Here is a 14,472-nt window from a genome sequence, read left to right as displayed (position 1 = left end):
GTCGCCCATTTGAGGATGGCATTTTTTTCTTAAATTTAACTACAGATATTTTGAGTTGTTTTGGAGAAAAATGCCATGAGACTATGAAACTCTGCCAGGATATACCATAATCTCGTCGTACTATAACAAGAAGAACGCAAATATTTTTCGATTTCTCTAGATGAGAGTACGGATATCAATAATATTTGCCAGTTAATTACTTGTATTAAAACAGTTAATGCAAATTTAGAGTGCTTCGAAGAAATGTTTGAAGTGGTTTCACTTCATGGTCATGTAACAGGACAAGTTCTGTATGATGCATTAGATGTTAATGTTTTTGCATTTGCTGACAAAAATAAATTAGCCTCAATATGTTCGGATGGAGCAAAGGTAATGAGAGTCAAAAATAATGGACTTTTGGGCATTTTAAACAAAAATGGAATAAATTGCCCAGCATTCCATTGTGTCATACACCAACAAGCTCTTTTCTCCAAAGAGTTGGGTGTGAAAACTACAATGGATGTTGTTGTAAAAATAATAAATATAATAAGAGGGGGCACAATTCTCTGACACACAGAAAATTTAAAGATTTTCTAGAAAACCTTAATTCGGATTATGGAGATTTACTTTTATATACCGAAGTCCGTTGGCTAAGTCGAGGCAAAAGTTTGGAAAGACTTTTCCATTTAAGAAAAGAAGTACTCGAATTTTTAAAAACTTTATCCAATAAAGATACAAAACACCTTACTAATTGTCTTGAAAATCCCGACTTTCTATTAGATTTCGCATTTTTATGTGATATTACCGATATATTAAATGACCTTAATTTATGCCTGCATGGTAAAAATATAAAAATATTTCATTTGAATAGAATTATTCACCAATTTAGTACAAAATTAGATCTCTTAATAAATCAATTAAAAAGTAATAGTATATCAAATCTTAAGAAAACTTCATCAATATTCATAGAATTTAATTTTAATACGTTTGATTGTATTTAGAAATACGCCAAAATAGTTGAGTCCATAAAAAAGAATTACAATGACAGATTTCAAGACTTAAAATGTATAAAAAAAAACAATAGAAATACATGATAATCCCCTTAGATGTGGAATAGAAGAGCAAGATGCTTTTCTTCACGAAGAATTGCATAAAATGCGTAATTTTTCTGTTCGATAGTACGAATAACGCATTTTTATGGAAATTTTGCTTTTATTTACGTATGAATGAAGTTTTTATTTTATTATTTCGGTATCATTCACCTTTAGATTAGTAATTTAGAAGTTTTTTTTGTATTTACTATATGTGATCCTTTAACTATTCCAAGTTTTTGAAGGTGGTATATTCCATTCAAGTTTCTAATTAAAATTTTATATAATCTGAACATGTTTAATACATTTTAGAACAGATATGAACATGCAAATTGTCTTTGGCACACATATTTTTAAAAACACTAAAAAAAAACATTTCAATCATTGGACTTTCAAAATTAACAATTCGTATAAGTAAATATATCCTTTTATGCCTGTTTATGTACTAGAAATTTATTTATATTTTATTTCGTTATGTAATTTTTCATGAAAAATAAAAAAATCCAATATTTTATGTGTATTATTTGAATTTAAACATACAAGACGTGTTGTTCAATAATACGAATTTTTCGGTACTACGAAAGGGCCTGACACTATATAATTCGTACTAGTAGACGTCCACTGTATTACTGTATTTTTAAAATATTATAGTTGTAATACAAGGATAATTATATATTTAAAAATGTCCTTTAGTGAAGGATATCTCAAAAAAAGGTGCCTTCCATTTTTTGTTTTCCTTCACCTAACGTAACATATAGTGTCATGAGCAAAATATAAAAAAGTATTTGGGCATTTCCAATTTGACGAACGTGACGGTCGTACGTTGTTCCACAAAAGGTACTTTTTGAATTTTCTATTAAGTATGTAGGATCGGAATTTGAACCTGAGAAGGGTATATATAAGTCTATCATTCCGTTTGTAATTTCTATAATATAATTTTCCGACCCTATAAAGTATATATATTCTGGATCCTTATAGATAGTGGAGTCGATTAAGCCATGTCCATCTGTCTGTCTGTATGTTTGTTGAAATCAGTTTTAAAGAACCCCTGGGGTTCTCGAGAGATCCGAATCTTCAATAATTTAGACATGCTTTCGGGAAGATCGCTATTAAAATCAGCCAAATCGGTCCATAAGTTACGGAGATATGAGCAAAAAACCGAGACAACCTATGAAAATTTCATCAAAAACTGAGATTTTTTATTCATGCTCAAACAGAAATTGTAAAAACAAAAACATATAAAAACAAGGCAAAGCTAGAGCAGCAGAGCGAGAGCAGAACTGTGTGTTGTTATTGACTAGAAACTTAAAATTAAGTACGTGGAGTCTGGCTTAAGTTAGAAGCCATAAAAGGGAACTTTTTGGAACTTTTTCGTTTTTCAAAAGGTACTTTTTGATTATTTTAAAATATTGAACCTACGAACATGAAATTGAGTATCTAGATTCGGAATTAGATGAGAACCCATTAAATGGAACTTGGTGCTTTTTCGTTTTTCAAAAGGTACTTTTTGAGTTTTCTGTAATAATGAACTTAGAAACATGAAATTAAGAATGTTCAGCCCGAAGTAAGTGATTTGAAAAAAGAGTTTTGATACCGACTTTTTTTACACACCATGGTGAAGGGTATATAAGATTCGGCTCAGCCGAATATAGAACTCTTACTTGTTTCATATCAACTATATCTACTTCAGTTTATTCTTCATTTCTTAATACTATCATTGCTGTCTCTATCACTTTTTTTCTCTTTACGCATCTTATTTTCTTTTCAGACATTACAAAGGGACAAATTGGTCCCAAGTAGAGCTATACTCATATAACTTAATCTGAAATGAAAACCACGAAAAATACCATGAAATGATTCTTGAACGGCATACGCAAACAGCATTCTACACTTATGTATTCTGTTTTTGATATATATTGGATTTTCGATATTTTTGATTCAAATTATTTAATTTTAATTTCTCCATAAAAAATGTTTCAATAATTTTTATTTGATGTTTTTCTTAATATTTTTTAATTTTCTTTTTATGATATTCAAGGCATGTAAAATTGAGAACGTACTTTTCTACTGATTCTACCTTATTATTGTTTTATTATGATCATATACTAACGAAATATGGAAGAAATGTTTTCGGAAGTGTAAACTAAAACTAAGGCCAAGATAAGAAAAATACATCATTGTAAATATTTATTTTAAACATAAATCTAAACAAAAGAAAAAAATTGTTTAGATATTGTTTAATTAATTTAAACTACGAAGATGTCTTCAAAAGCCTTATTACTTAAATGCCAAACTAATAAATTTTTTTGTAAAAACTGTATTTAAATAAAACTACAAAATTTACTGATGAATGCTTTAGAGACCGCGAATGGTTGTAAAGGTAGAATAACCCAAGCGCAAGGTACTGTAACTGTAAGAAAACGAGTCAGCTGATCGTTTTTGATTAAGGAAAGACAATGAAAATGCTTACTGAAATGTAGACGAAGAACTGCTATAATATGGTGTATTCAGCAGGATTAAAACGCTTGATGAGTTGAACGCTATTGGTTACATATATATTTTTTTAATTTTGGTACTTTTTTACTTAGCCATTTTGAAGAAAGTGCCTCTCAATTACCATAACTGTTTCGAACAGCTGATTGAATATTTATTGTAATTTATTTTTGCTTTTAATAATTTCTTTAAATACATAAAATAGTCTTAAGAAAATAACAAAATAAGCAAATTATTGCGAATTAATTTACCTTTATATTAAAAATACGTCTGAAAAGATAAATTATTTTGTGCTTATTTTCAAGACAAGCGTTATAAGTGCACAAACGTGCTAACGGTACGGTACGTTACAGTACGTCGACAGCAACGTTCGGGTAATTCTACCTTAAGGCACTCGTCCCATTCTCTTTAAACACTCTGAATCAAGGCGAATTCATATAAGGTGGTGTTAATCAATCAGCTGATAATTTTTTTCTTAATTCGCCTGGTTTTCCTAGCTGTCAAAGTTTGTTATTGCTTACATTTTTATATTTAAAAATTTCCGTTAAACAGAGAAAAACTTCGTTAATATTTTGAATAATTTATGTAAGAAATCTGAAAATACCAAACATCTCGTAAAGAAATATCATTTTATTTAAATAATGGCATAATTGGTATGTATACAAATATGTTATTTAAGAGAAATATTTTTTCTATTAAATGTTAACATATTACAAAATATTGTTTTATATTTTATATAAAAATTGTGTAGATAACGTGATTAACTAAAAAAAATCTCTTCCGGAACACTTAATATTAAGAAACGCATACGAAGTATTTACCCGGCTGGCGGCAAATGACTTCTACGTTATGGCTTAATTTTGAAATCTATTAAATGTTAACAAATTAAACAATATTGTTTTATATATACACTATGTTGATAAAAAGATTAACTGAAAAAAGTCTGTTCCGGAACGCTTTATATAACAAAACCCATATGAGGTATTTACCCGTCCCGCGGCTGCACCATTATGGACAATGATTATTTTTCAGCTTTTAGAACTAAAAAATTGTTTTCAGATTTGTTTGTACAAGCCGTTATGTGGGACGTGACATGACGTAATGTCACAAAAATTTCCAATGGTGAAATTTGCAATCTCATTGAAAAAATTGGTCCATGATTAGGCATAGCTTCCATATAAAGCCCACATTTGACATACCCATGAACCTTTATATATAAATAAAATTTCGCCATCCTGATAATACAAACACACAAAAAAACTTTCAAATGTACAACTACTGACCCTTCTGATGATAATACAATAATCGGTCTTAACGCCCTATAAAAAATAACCCCGCTAAGAATTATTTTTTTTTCTTTTAAATTGAGTTCTATATACTAAACTTGATTTAGATTCAAAGTTTTGAATACTAAAAAGTTATCGGGATAAATCCTGTTTCAACGTGACGAACGTGACATTTAAAAATCTATGAAAGAAAACCGGAAATTTGCCTTTTAAGGATCTTTATCTTTTTATATTTGTATGTTTTAAGATAACTATTATTCCAACAAATATTTTCCGATAAAAGTCCATTTATATATTAGCCTTTAAAATAATAATAAAAACTATTAAAAGCAAATGCTACAAAAGGTGCAAAAATATGCCTGAAATATTATTGTAACTTTTAATTCCGATTTCTCATTATAGTGTTTAAGAAAAGCTTTGGGGTCTTTATTTTAATAAAATTTTAATCTTTTTCTATAATAGAAGTTTAAATTTTATTTTTGATGACTTTTAGTTTTTGAACCACGATGGACTTTTCGGTGGAAATGCCCATATATAATCTGGGTCCTTATGAAATTCTGAGTCGATTTAGCTATGTCCGTCTGTCCGTTCTGTGTAAAACACGCTCACGTTAAAACGAAGTAACGAAATTCAGCGAAAATATTCATTATTATCTGGTACAGTTTGGTATTGAAAATGAGCAAAATCGGTTCACATCGGGAAAAGTTATAAATCAAAATTTAAAACAACCTCGAAAAAATAAGCATTTTTTACACATTCTGATATAATTTTCTCAAATAATATAAAAGATAATTCCATGAAAATCACCATGCGTTCGTTTCTACATAAGATCTTGATTCTTGAATTGGTACATAACTTCATATACCTCCCATACAAAATTACATATTCCCGGAAAATGAGATTTTTGTTAATAACTTCTGCAAGAATGTAGGTATCTTCACAAAATTTTACAATTTAAAATCTTATGTCAATAAAATTTATTCCAATATAGCTCCCATACAAGGTCCTCTCCCGAAAATCACTAAAACGAACATAATTAATTACCAAATGAAGATATCCATATAAAATTTGGTACTAGTATTGTTTTTATATACAAAAATATTACTGTAAAATTTTTTTCCGATCCGTCCATAATTTCTCATAGCTCCCATACAAGGTCCCCTTCCGAAAATCACTTAAACGCACATTACTCATTACTAAATTAAGATATAAAATTTGGTACAAGTATTGTTCTCACATTCAGAAATATTACTGTATTACTGTTCCCACACAAGGGAAAATCACTTAAACTAGCATAATTCGTTACTTAATTAAGATATTGATTGTGAAATTCTTTTGCGATCAGTTCGTAATTGGTCATTGCAAGGTCCCCTTCCGAAAATCACTTAAACGCACATAACTCATTACTAAATTAAGATATCCATATAAAATTTGGTAAAAGTATTGCTCTTATATACGGAAATATTATCATGAAAGTTTTTTCGGATCGGTCCATAATTGATCATAGCACCCATACAAGGTCCCCTCCCGAAAATCACTTAAAAGCGCATAACTCATAATTAAATGAAGATATCCATATTTGGTACAAGTATTGCTTACATGCACAAAAATATTACTCAGAATTTTTTTTCGATCGGTCCATAACTGGTCATAGCTCCCATACAAGGTCCCCTCCCTAAAATAACTTAAACGCACATAACTGATTACTAAATGAAGATATCCATATGAAGTTTGGCAAAAGTATTGCTCATATACAGAGAAATTATATTGTGAAATTTTTTTCTTATGGGTCCATAATTAATCATAGCTTCCATACAAGGTCCCTTTTAGAAAAACACTTAAAGGAACATAACTCATTACCAAATATTGATACCCATGAAATATTTGGCAAAAATACTATTTTTGTACACATAAATGTTATTTTAATTTTTTTTCACGACCGGTCCATCCTTGGTCATAGCTCCCATAGTTCTCAAGGTTCCCTTCCGAAAATCAGAAAAAAAAACGCACATAACTCATAGCCAGATATTGATATCCATACCTATAGCAAAAATATTGCTCTTATATATATAAATTAAACTATAAAGTTGTATTCTGATAAGTCCATATTTAGTCATAGCTCTCATACTAGGTACCCTTCAGAAAATCACTTAGATTCACACATTTGACTGAAATATAGCTTTATGTACAGAAATTTAGCTTAAAAAATCTTTTACGATCGGTCTATAATTGGTCGTATCTCCCATACTAGGTCCAGAGCCTAAAAATTATTTAACCGTCTTTAACTAGATGCGTTATCAAGAACAAAATTATATATGTAAATGTATTTGAAAATCCTTAAATCTTTCACTAAGAGCTATAAAAATATAAAGATAATGGAGTTTATATTGTTCAATAAATCTTGGAATTGTAATAGACTTAACTTTTGGTTTTTATTTCTATGTAATACATAAAAAAACTAATTTCTACAAATATTTGATCAATTATAAAAGTAATAAGATAAAAGTAGCACAGCCGAATATAGCACTCTTACTTGTTTTAAGATATCTTTGACTGAAAGACATTTTTTGATATCATTATTCTTATGTTTAAACTATAATATTTTGAATAAAAAATTGTCAAACTAAATGACATACTCTTTCATTGGGTCTAAAACAACTAAAATCGGATAAATAGTTTAGAATATTTATTATATCAAATTTAATGCTTATTGAAAAAATCTTAAAAAATATGAACTTTGAATATCATTAACGCTTGAACGTTGAAATTTTATAACTCATTTTTGGACCAATCCAGGAGAAACTAGATGAAAATGCAAATGTTTTGTTTTAAATACATTTTTTTTCTTTTAATGCCGACTTACTTTATTTTCCAAAGTAATAATTTTAACAAAACGTTTAATATATTTAAAGTACTTTTAGCAAATTGGAAAATTTTGATATTTTTAATGACTAAAAGTTTGTCATAAAAACAACGATGATCATTTTTATTTGAAATTAGTACAAGAACAATTGATTGGTAAATTTGCCCTTTTATATAAAAGGGAAAGGGATATAAATATGAAATAGTCATATAAATTGTATGACTAACCCGGGTATATTGGGTATTGATGTATGTACTAGGGTTCTATAAATCGACTTTCGAATAATCGAACAATCGACTTTTTGTCGAAAAAGTCAAGAAGTCGTAGTCGACTATTTTGTTTTAAAAAAGGTCGAAAATTCGACTTTATAAATAAAAGTCGAAAAGTCGTAAAAATTCGAAAACTCGAAAATAGCAGAAAATAGTCGAAAATTTTGAAAAAGTGGAAAAAAGTCAAAAACTCTAAAATAGTCGGAAAAACTCGAAAGTAAAAAATAGTCGAAAATAGTCAAAAAGTAAAAAAAAATCAAAATGTCTGAAAAAATCGAAAAGTCGACTATTTATAAAATACTAAAAGACGTTAAAAGTCGAAAACTAGAAAATAGTAGAAAAAAGTTAATAGTCGAAAATTTTAAAAAAGTGAAAAAGTCGACTGTAAAATACTAAAAGTCAAAAAGTCGACTTAACTAAATTAAAAAAGTCGAAAAGTCGACTTTTCGTTTCAACTATAGAACCCTAGTATGTACGAAATTTTGCTCGGGTATAAACAAGGCGGTTAAAGTATTTAAAAAGAATTAACATATTTATTTCCTATATAACTGGGCAATATATACAATATAACATAAAATGCCTCTCTTATTAAATATCTATGTACATATCGTCATATGAAATCCAAAAAGTCCTAAGTTACAAAAAAATCGAAATCGACTTTTTGATTTATTATGATGCACCGTATCAAAATACACGTTCCTGCTAAATATTACAATTTACAATTAAATTCAACGTCCCTATCAGAGAAATTATAAAAGGTTATGTTCTAAAATTAGGTACGTTCAGACCTATGAAATATTTGACGAAAAAGACGTTACCACCAATTTTTGTAAGTTTATTTCTGATTCTGTATGTTTTTTTGTAATTGCAAATATTGTCGAAACAAATAATAAAAATTACGTTCTGAACTGATCTCGTCAAAGATATACTATTGTTCAATTCACAATCGATGTTGTAGCGTTGTATGTCAGCAGCTGCTACAATAGTCATAACAATGTTGTTGGTATTTTCTATGCAAAAGCTCTATACAACTCATACGACAATTTTTCATATGTTTTTCGAATGTTGTAAGAAATTTTAGTGTTGCCATACTTGTTATTTCAACATATAAACAAAAATTCAAACTATTTTAGCATAAAAAACGATAAAGTGGTAACACTGAAATCAAAAACAAACCTCTGTTTACAAAAACAAAAAAAAAATAAAATTTTATTAGAAACAGTTTATTTATTAGTTTAAAATGTGGAATAAAGAAAATAAAAGAATTGAAAATTCAAAGAAATTAATTTGGTTTATTTCGCATGTTTAATTAATTTAATATTTTTTTATTTTTTATTTTGACATTGTTATGTTTATTTGTTTTGATTGTTTTTTTATTCCATTGAGAATATAAACTTATGACTTGCCGCAAAGATCTGTTCACAATCACTGTTACTACACTTTAGTAGGTACAACATACTACTTGATTGTGAATTGAACATATGTTTGTGCTAATAAATATAAATTTAAAGGAAATCAAAATATAGATTTTTGCTTTAAAATTCATGAAAATTTTAGAATTCTTTTGAATTTTTAACTTCGAAACTGTGAAATGTTTAAGTTGACATCAAATGAAACAAAAATGGCACTTATAGCGAATCCTTGTAATTTAGAGATTATTTTATCAGTTTTAGAATTTTTTCAAAGAGAAATTCCAATTTCGTAAAATCTTTATTAAAACAAAGATGCCTTACGCCTTCCATGTTTCCATATATCCGTAAGTAAAACAAAAACAGTAAAATTTTCTTCAAATTATAATTAATAATCAATAAACAATAAGCTTTACTGGAGAATATGTTGAACATTTTTGGTTTATTTATCATTTTATACTGTTTTTTGCTTCTCCTCAAAATTTGTTCAATATGACTTAAAGCTTTTTGGATTTCATATGACGATATGTTCATGTCAGCATTTTCATAATAGGGTAGTCGAATTTACAAAATAATTATGAACGTAATGGGTTTTGATATCAATTAATTTTTAATTTTAGATAAAAAAATAAATTCCCTTTAAAAAAAACAATAATATATATTTTTTTAAACCCTAAAATGGTTTCCGTTTGTACATGTTTTTGAATAATTTCGGAGGGAATAAAGTTGGAGGGCCCACTAATTTAATGCAGCTAATTCTTGTAAATGCTATGTATGTAAAGCGACAAATTACTGTCTCACCTGTACGAGTGGTGTCTGAAATCGGCTGTGCTGTCAGAAATTTTAACTTGTAAAAACACTCAAAAGTTTACATTTCTTTATGATGAAACAGAACACGACTGAAACTGTAAAAACGTTGTCATAACGACATAAATCTATAATTAAAGCTACGACAGTAACTACAAATTCATATTTCTATTTATTTTCTTTTGTTTTTATTTTTTGTTGCCTATTTACATGGTTTTGTTTATAAAATGTATGAAAATATTTTGAAAGTATGGTAATTCTGCTGAGAGAATGAGTAAGACCTGGTTAACACTGGGAAACTTTTGTTGAGAAACTTTTGATTTTGTGTGTGAGAGAAAGAGATGATTGATATTTCTTTCTCTTTCTCTCACACACAAAAATCAAAAGTTTCCCAAAAAAGTTTCCTAGTGTGAACCAGGTCTACCTAAAAATGTGAGCATAAAAACAAACGCTCTTATAATAAAATAAAATCTATTTTTACAAGCTCATTCTACGACTTAAAAAAATTACAATGTCTAATAAAAAAAGCGCTATGCCCCAGAACTGTTTCGTCATTTATACTGAAAAAATATTTTTCCTAATTATTGACGTTTTATTTTTGTTGTTGATGAATTTTATTTTACAGAATTTTATTTATTGAAAATTCACACAAATTTAAAATTGTTTTTTATAAAACTCTGTGTAAAAAATATCCTTTTTATTAAAGTAAATTTTGAACTGTGGATCTTTAATGAAAAATATTAATTTATTTTTAAAAGAAAGTCATTATTGTAGAATTTGATTATATTGGCCCATATTAAACCAAGTTTGGTTCATACAAAACATCTTTACATCGAATATCACTTCCCGACACTTTCCGCATGAAATACGGTAGAAAGACTTACGTTCCCATAAATGTTTTTTATATAAATTTTAATAACTGTTCACGTTTTTTTAAGTCAGCAAAAATCGTTAAAGTAATTTTTTTATGGACCGATCCTCAATACATTTGATAGAGAGGTTTTAACTCGTATAAAATATGTATGTATTGAATTTTATCGCTTTTCTGTATTCTGTATTTTTAAGCCAGTAAAAATCGTTTAAGTAATTTTTGAAGGACATCTTATATGTCAATTATATACCGAACCACTTAAATTTTGATAGAGAAATTTTGGCTTCATTGAAACTTATGTGTGTCGAATTTCATCACGTTAATGTCTTATTCTGAAGGGGGCCTTGTATGGGGGTAGGGTCAATTATAAACCGATCTACATAAAATTAGGAAGGGAGATTTTGGATCATATTTAACTTATGTGTGTTAAATTTTATCACTATACTCATATTTTTAAGCCAGTAATGAGCGTTAAATAACAATCCTCACAAAATACAGGATCTGCAATGTTTACAAAACAAAATAATACTACAGGTTTAAAACAAATCAAAATATACCTTGTAGAACGTGAACCGATGTACTTGCTGATCGAGCATTTGAAGGGGCACAAGTATAATTTCCAGCGTGATGAAAACGTACTTTTTGTATGGTCAAAGTACTTATAGATGTTGGTAGTGAATATCCAACTGGCTGCAAAAACTTTAACGATTGAGCAGTTTTATTTCCTTTACCAAGCGTTTCATCATTTTTCATCGTATTGGCATCTAACACTGGGGTTTCTTTGTGTATATTTGATTTTACAAAAAAACCATTTTGGGTATCATAATTAACCATTTTGTTGTCATGATACCTGGAAAGAATTGTAAAATACATTTTATTATAAGTATAAGTATATTCGAAAATTATATAAGTTCATACAGAGAGGAAAAAACCGGTAGAAATTTCCACTTTAAAGTATCGAAATTGATACAATCCATCAACTTACCACGTTTGACAACTTTTAAACATACATACATACATACATACATACATACATACATACATACATACATACATACATACATACATACATACATACATACACTGATTTTTAAAAATTGAAATGTCATGTTTGTTGTTTGTTTTGGTAAACAAACAATGTTGTCAAAATATTGATTTTTATGGATATCCTGTTAAGGACACATATTTTAACACTGTTTAACACTTTCATTATTTGAATAAAATTACTAACGTGTTTACAAAATTATGAATATTTTCCAAAATCTGTTGAAAAATTGGGAACCTGTGGTATAATTACAAGTATTATTTATGAGAAACCCTTGTTAATTATTCTATAATTTCATTAATTTATTTAAAATATTTTTTAAATTAGTAGGCTTTTCCTGATACTCGATTTTTTTTTACTTTAAATTTATTGTCATAATTAAACATGAATGGAAAATAGTTTTTGATATGAATAAAACGACTTTCGTAAAAACCTTTAAAATAAAAAGACGAGTTTTCTTAAGACAACAGTTTTGAGTCTTTTAGATCAGAAGTGGGATCTGGACGGATATTTGACTTAAAAACGAATGAAAAAGTTTCAACATTTAAAGTGGACGAGCTAAAACACCTTTTACGTGAATTACCAACATCAGGTTCAAAGGAAGAACTTGAATAAAGACGTATTTTCAAATACATTACAAAATCTCTGTAAAATGAATCTAGCTTAAATAAAAACAAATCTAATGGATTCTAAAATTGTATCGTGTTTTAAAACCAAACACACAGAACAGCAGATGTTTGATAAAATAAGAATTGTACTTAAAGATATGTGAATTTTTCAAAACTATTATTGAATTTTTTAGGACTTCAGTTAACTCTTGAAGGCATTTGTCCTGGAAAAGTAAAATCTGCAGCTATAGAAATTTTCAAGATATTTAGATATTTGCGTCAATTTATTCCAAAGTATTCTCTGAACCACTAAGAAAACTACTCAAGAAACATCATTTAACGTATTGGAACACAAATTGCCATCTCAGCTTTTCGTTTGGAAGCAGAACGAAAGTTTTATTGGATAAGCTGGAGTGTTATTACAAAAAGAACGGAGAAGAATTTTCATAGTTATGAACTGGAAACTTTAGCAGTGGTCGAAACATTAGAAAGATTTCGTTGTTATATATGTGCATAATAAGCAAGTTAAAGTCATAACATCTTGTAGTGCTGTGAAGTCGAAACGAGAATTAATTCCACGTGTAGCTTGTTGTTCGAAAATATAACAACAAGAACTTGTTGGTTGTTCCAAATGTGTTACAATAACGGATAGAGGAACCGTTTTTTTCCTCAAACGAATTCAATAAATGTATGTAGCTTAGTAGCCTTTTTCTGATACTCGAAGTTTTATTTCCTCCACCACCATCAAACACCAAGAAATATTAATCTGAGGCCCAATAAAGTATATATATTCCTGGTCTCTATCAAATTCTGAGTCGATTTAGCTATGCCCGTCCGTCTGTCTGTATGAAACACGCTCACGTAAAAACTAAGGTAAGTAAATTATTGAAAATGAAAGTATTGAAAATGAGCAAAATCGGTTCACATCGAAGAAGCCATGAATCAAAATTTAAAAAAAAAATTTAACATATTTTTACACCCTCTAATGTAATTATCACAAAAACTGTGCAATATAATTCCTTGAAAATCACCACACTTTTGTTTCTACATAAAAGCTAGACACCGGTTAACATTTGGCGGAATTGGTTCACAACTTCATATAACTCCCATACAAAGCTACATATTCCCAGAAAATGTGTTTGTTTATAATAACTTCGGATTTAGCACATGTATTGATTTTGTAAACAGAAATATTACTGTAAATTTTATTCCGATCGGTCCATATTTGGTCATAGCTTCTATACATATATAGGTCCTTTCCCGAAAATCATTTAAACGCAAATAACTCATTGCTTTATTAAGATATATTTATACAAAATTTGGCACAAATATTACTTTTGTGTCAGAAATGTTACAATACATTTTTTTTCGATCGGCCCACAATAGGTCACAGCTCTCATACAAGGTCCCCACTAGGGATGCAAAACGGGAATTCCCGATTCCCGGAATTTGAAAATACCGAAGACCGGGATTTTTAAAAATGAATTCCCACTAAATTTATACATTATAAAATATTAAATATTCCCCAAGCCCCCTGTTTGATGCGATCCTCATACAATTTGGAGGATGAATTTACGGTTATTTCACGATGGGACTGCCTTTTTAAACGAATTGTGGACATTAAAGTAATTTTTTTAAGGGGGGCTTTGTAAGGGGGCTTGGGTGAAAAGTGCCCCGAAATTCAACAGGGTCTTCAAGGCTAGTATAAAATTTAGTTGGGCCGCTTTTTGTTGATGAACGAGTATATTAAA

The 14,472-nt window shown here is 28.6% G+C and overlaps 1 protein-coding gene across 1 annotated transcript in view; it reads right to left on the bottom strand.

Moving 5' to 3' along the window:
- LOC111685180 overlaps window positions 1-14,472 on the bottom strand; it is a 37,612-nt gene that overhangs the window by 3,472 nt on the left and 19,668 nt on the right. Inside the window, exon 2 of the mRNA XM_046953125.1 lies at window positions 11,626-11,918. Within this exon, the coding sequence (XP_046809081.1) occupies window positions 11,626-11,902 (277 nt within the window). The 5' untranslated portion in view covers window positions 11,903-11,918. The remainder of the gene's footprint in view (window positions 1-11,625; window positions 11,919-14,472) is intronic.

The sequence above is a fragment of the Lucilia cuprina genome, chromosome 2 (genome assembly GCF_022045245.1).
Source record: "Lucilia cuprina isolate Lc7/37 chromosome 2, ASM2204524v1, whole genome shotgun sequence".
Taxonomy (NCBI): Eukaryota; Metazoa; Arthropoda; class Insecta; order Diptera; family Calliphoridae; genus Lucilia; species Lucilia cuprina.
Note: the sequence above shows the minus strand (reverse complement) of the source record. Positions and strands in the feature narration are given on the sequence as shown.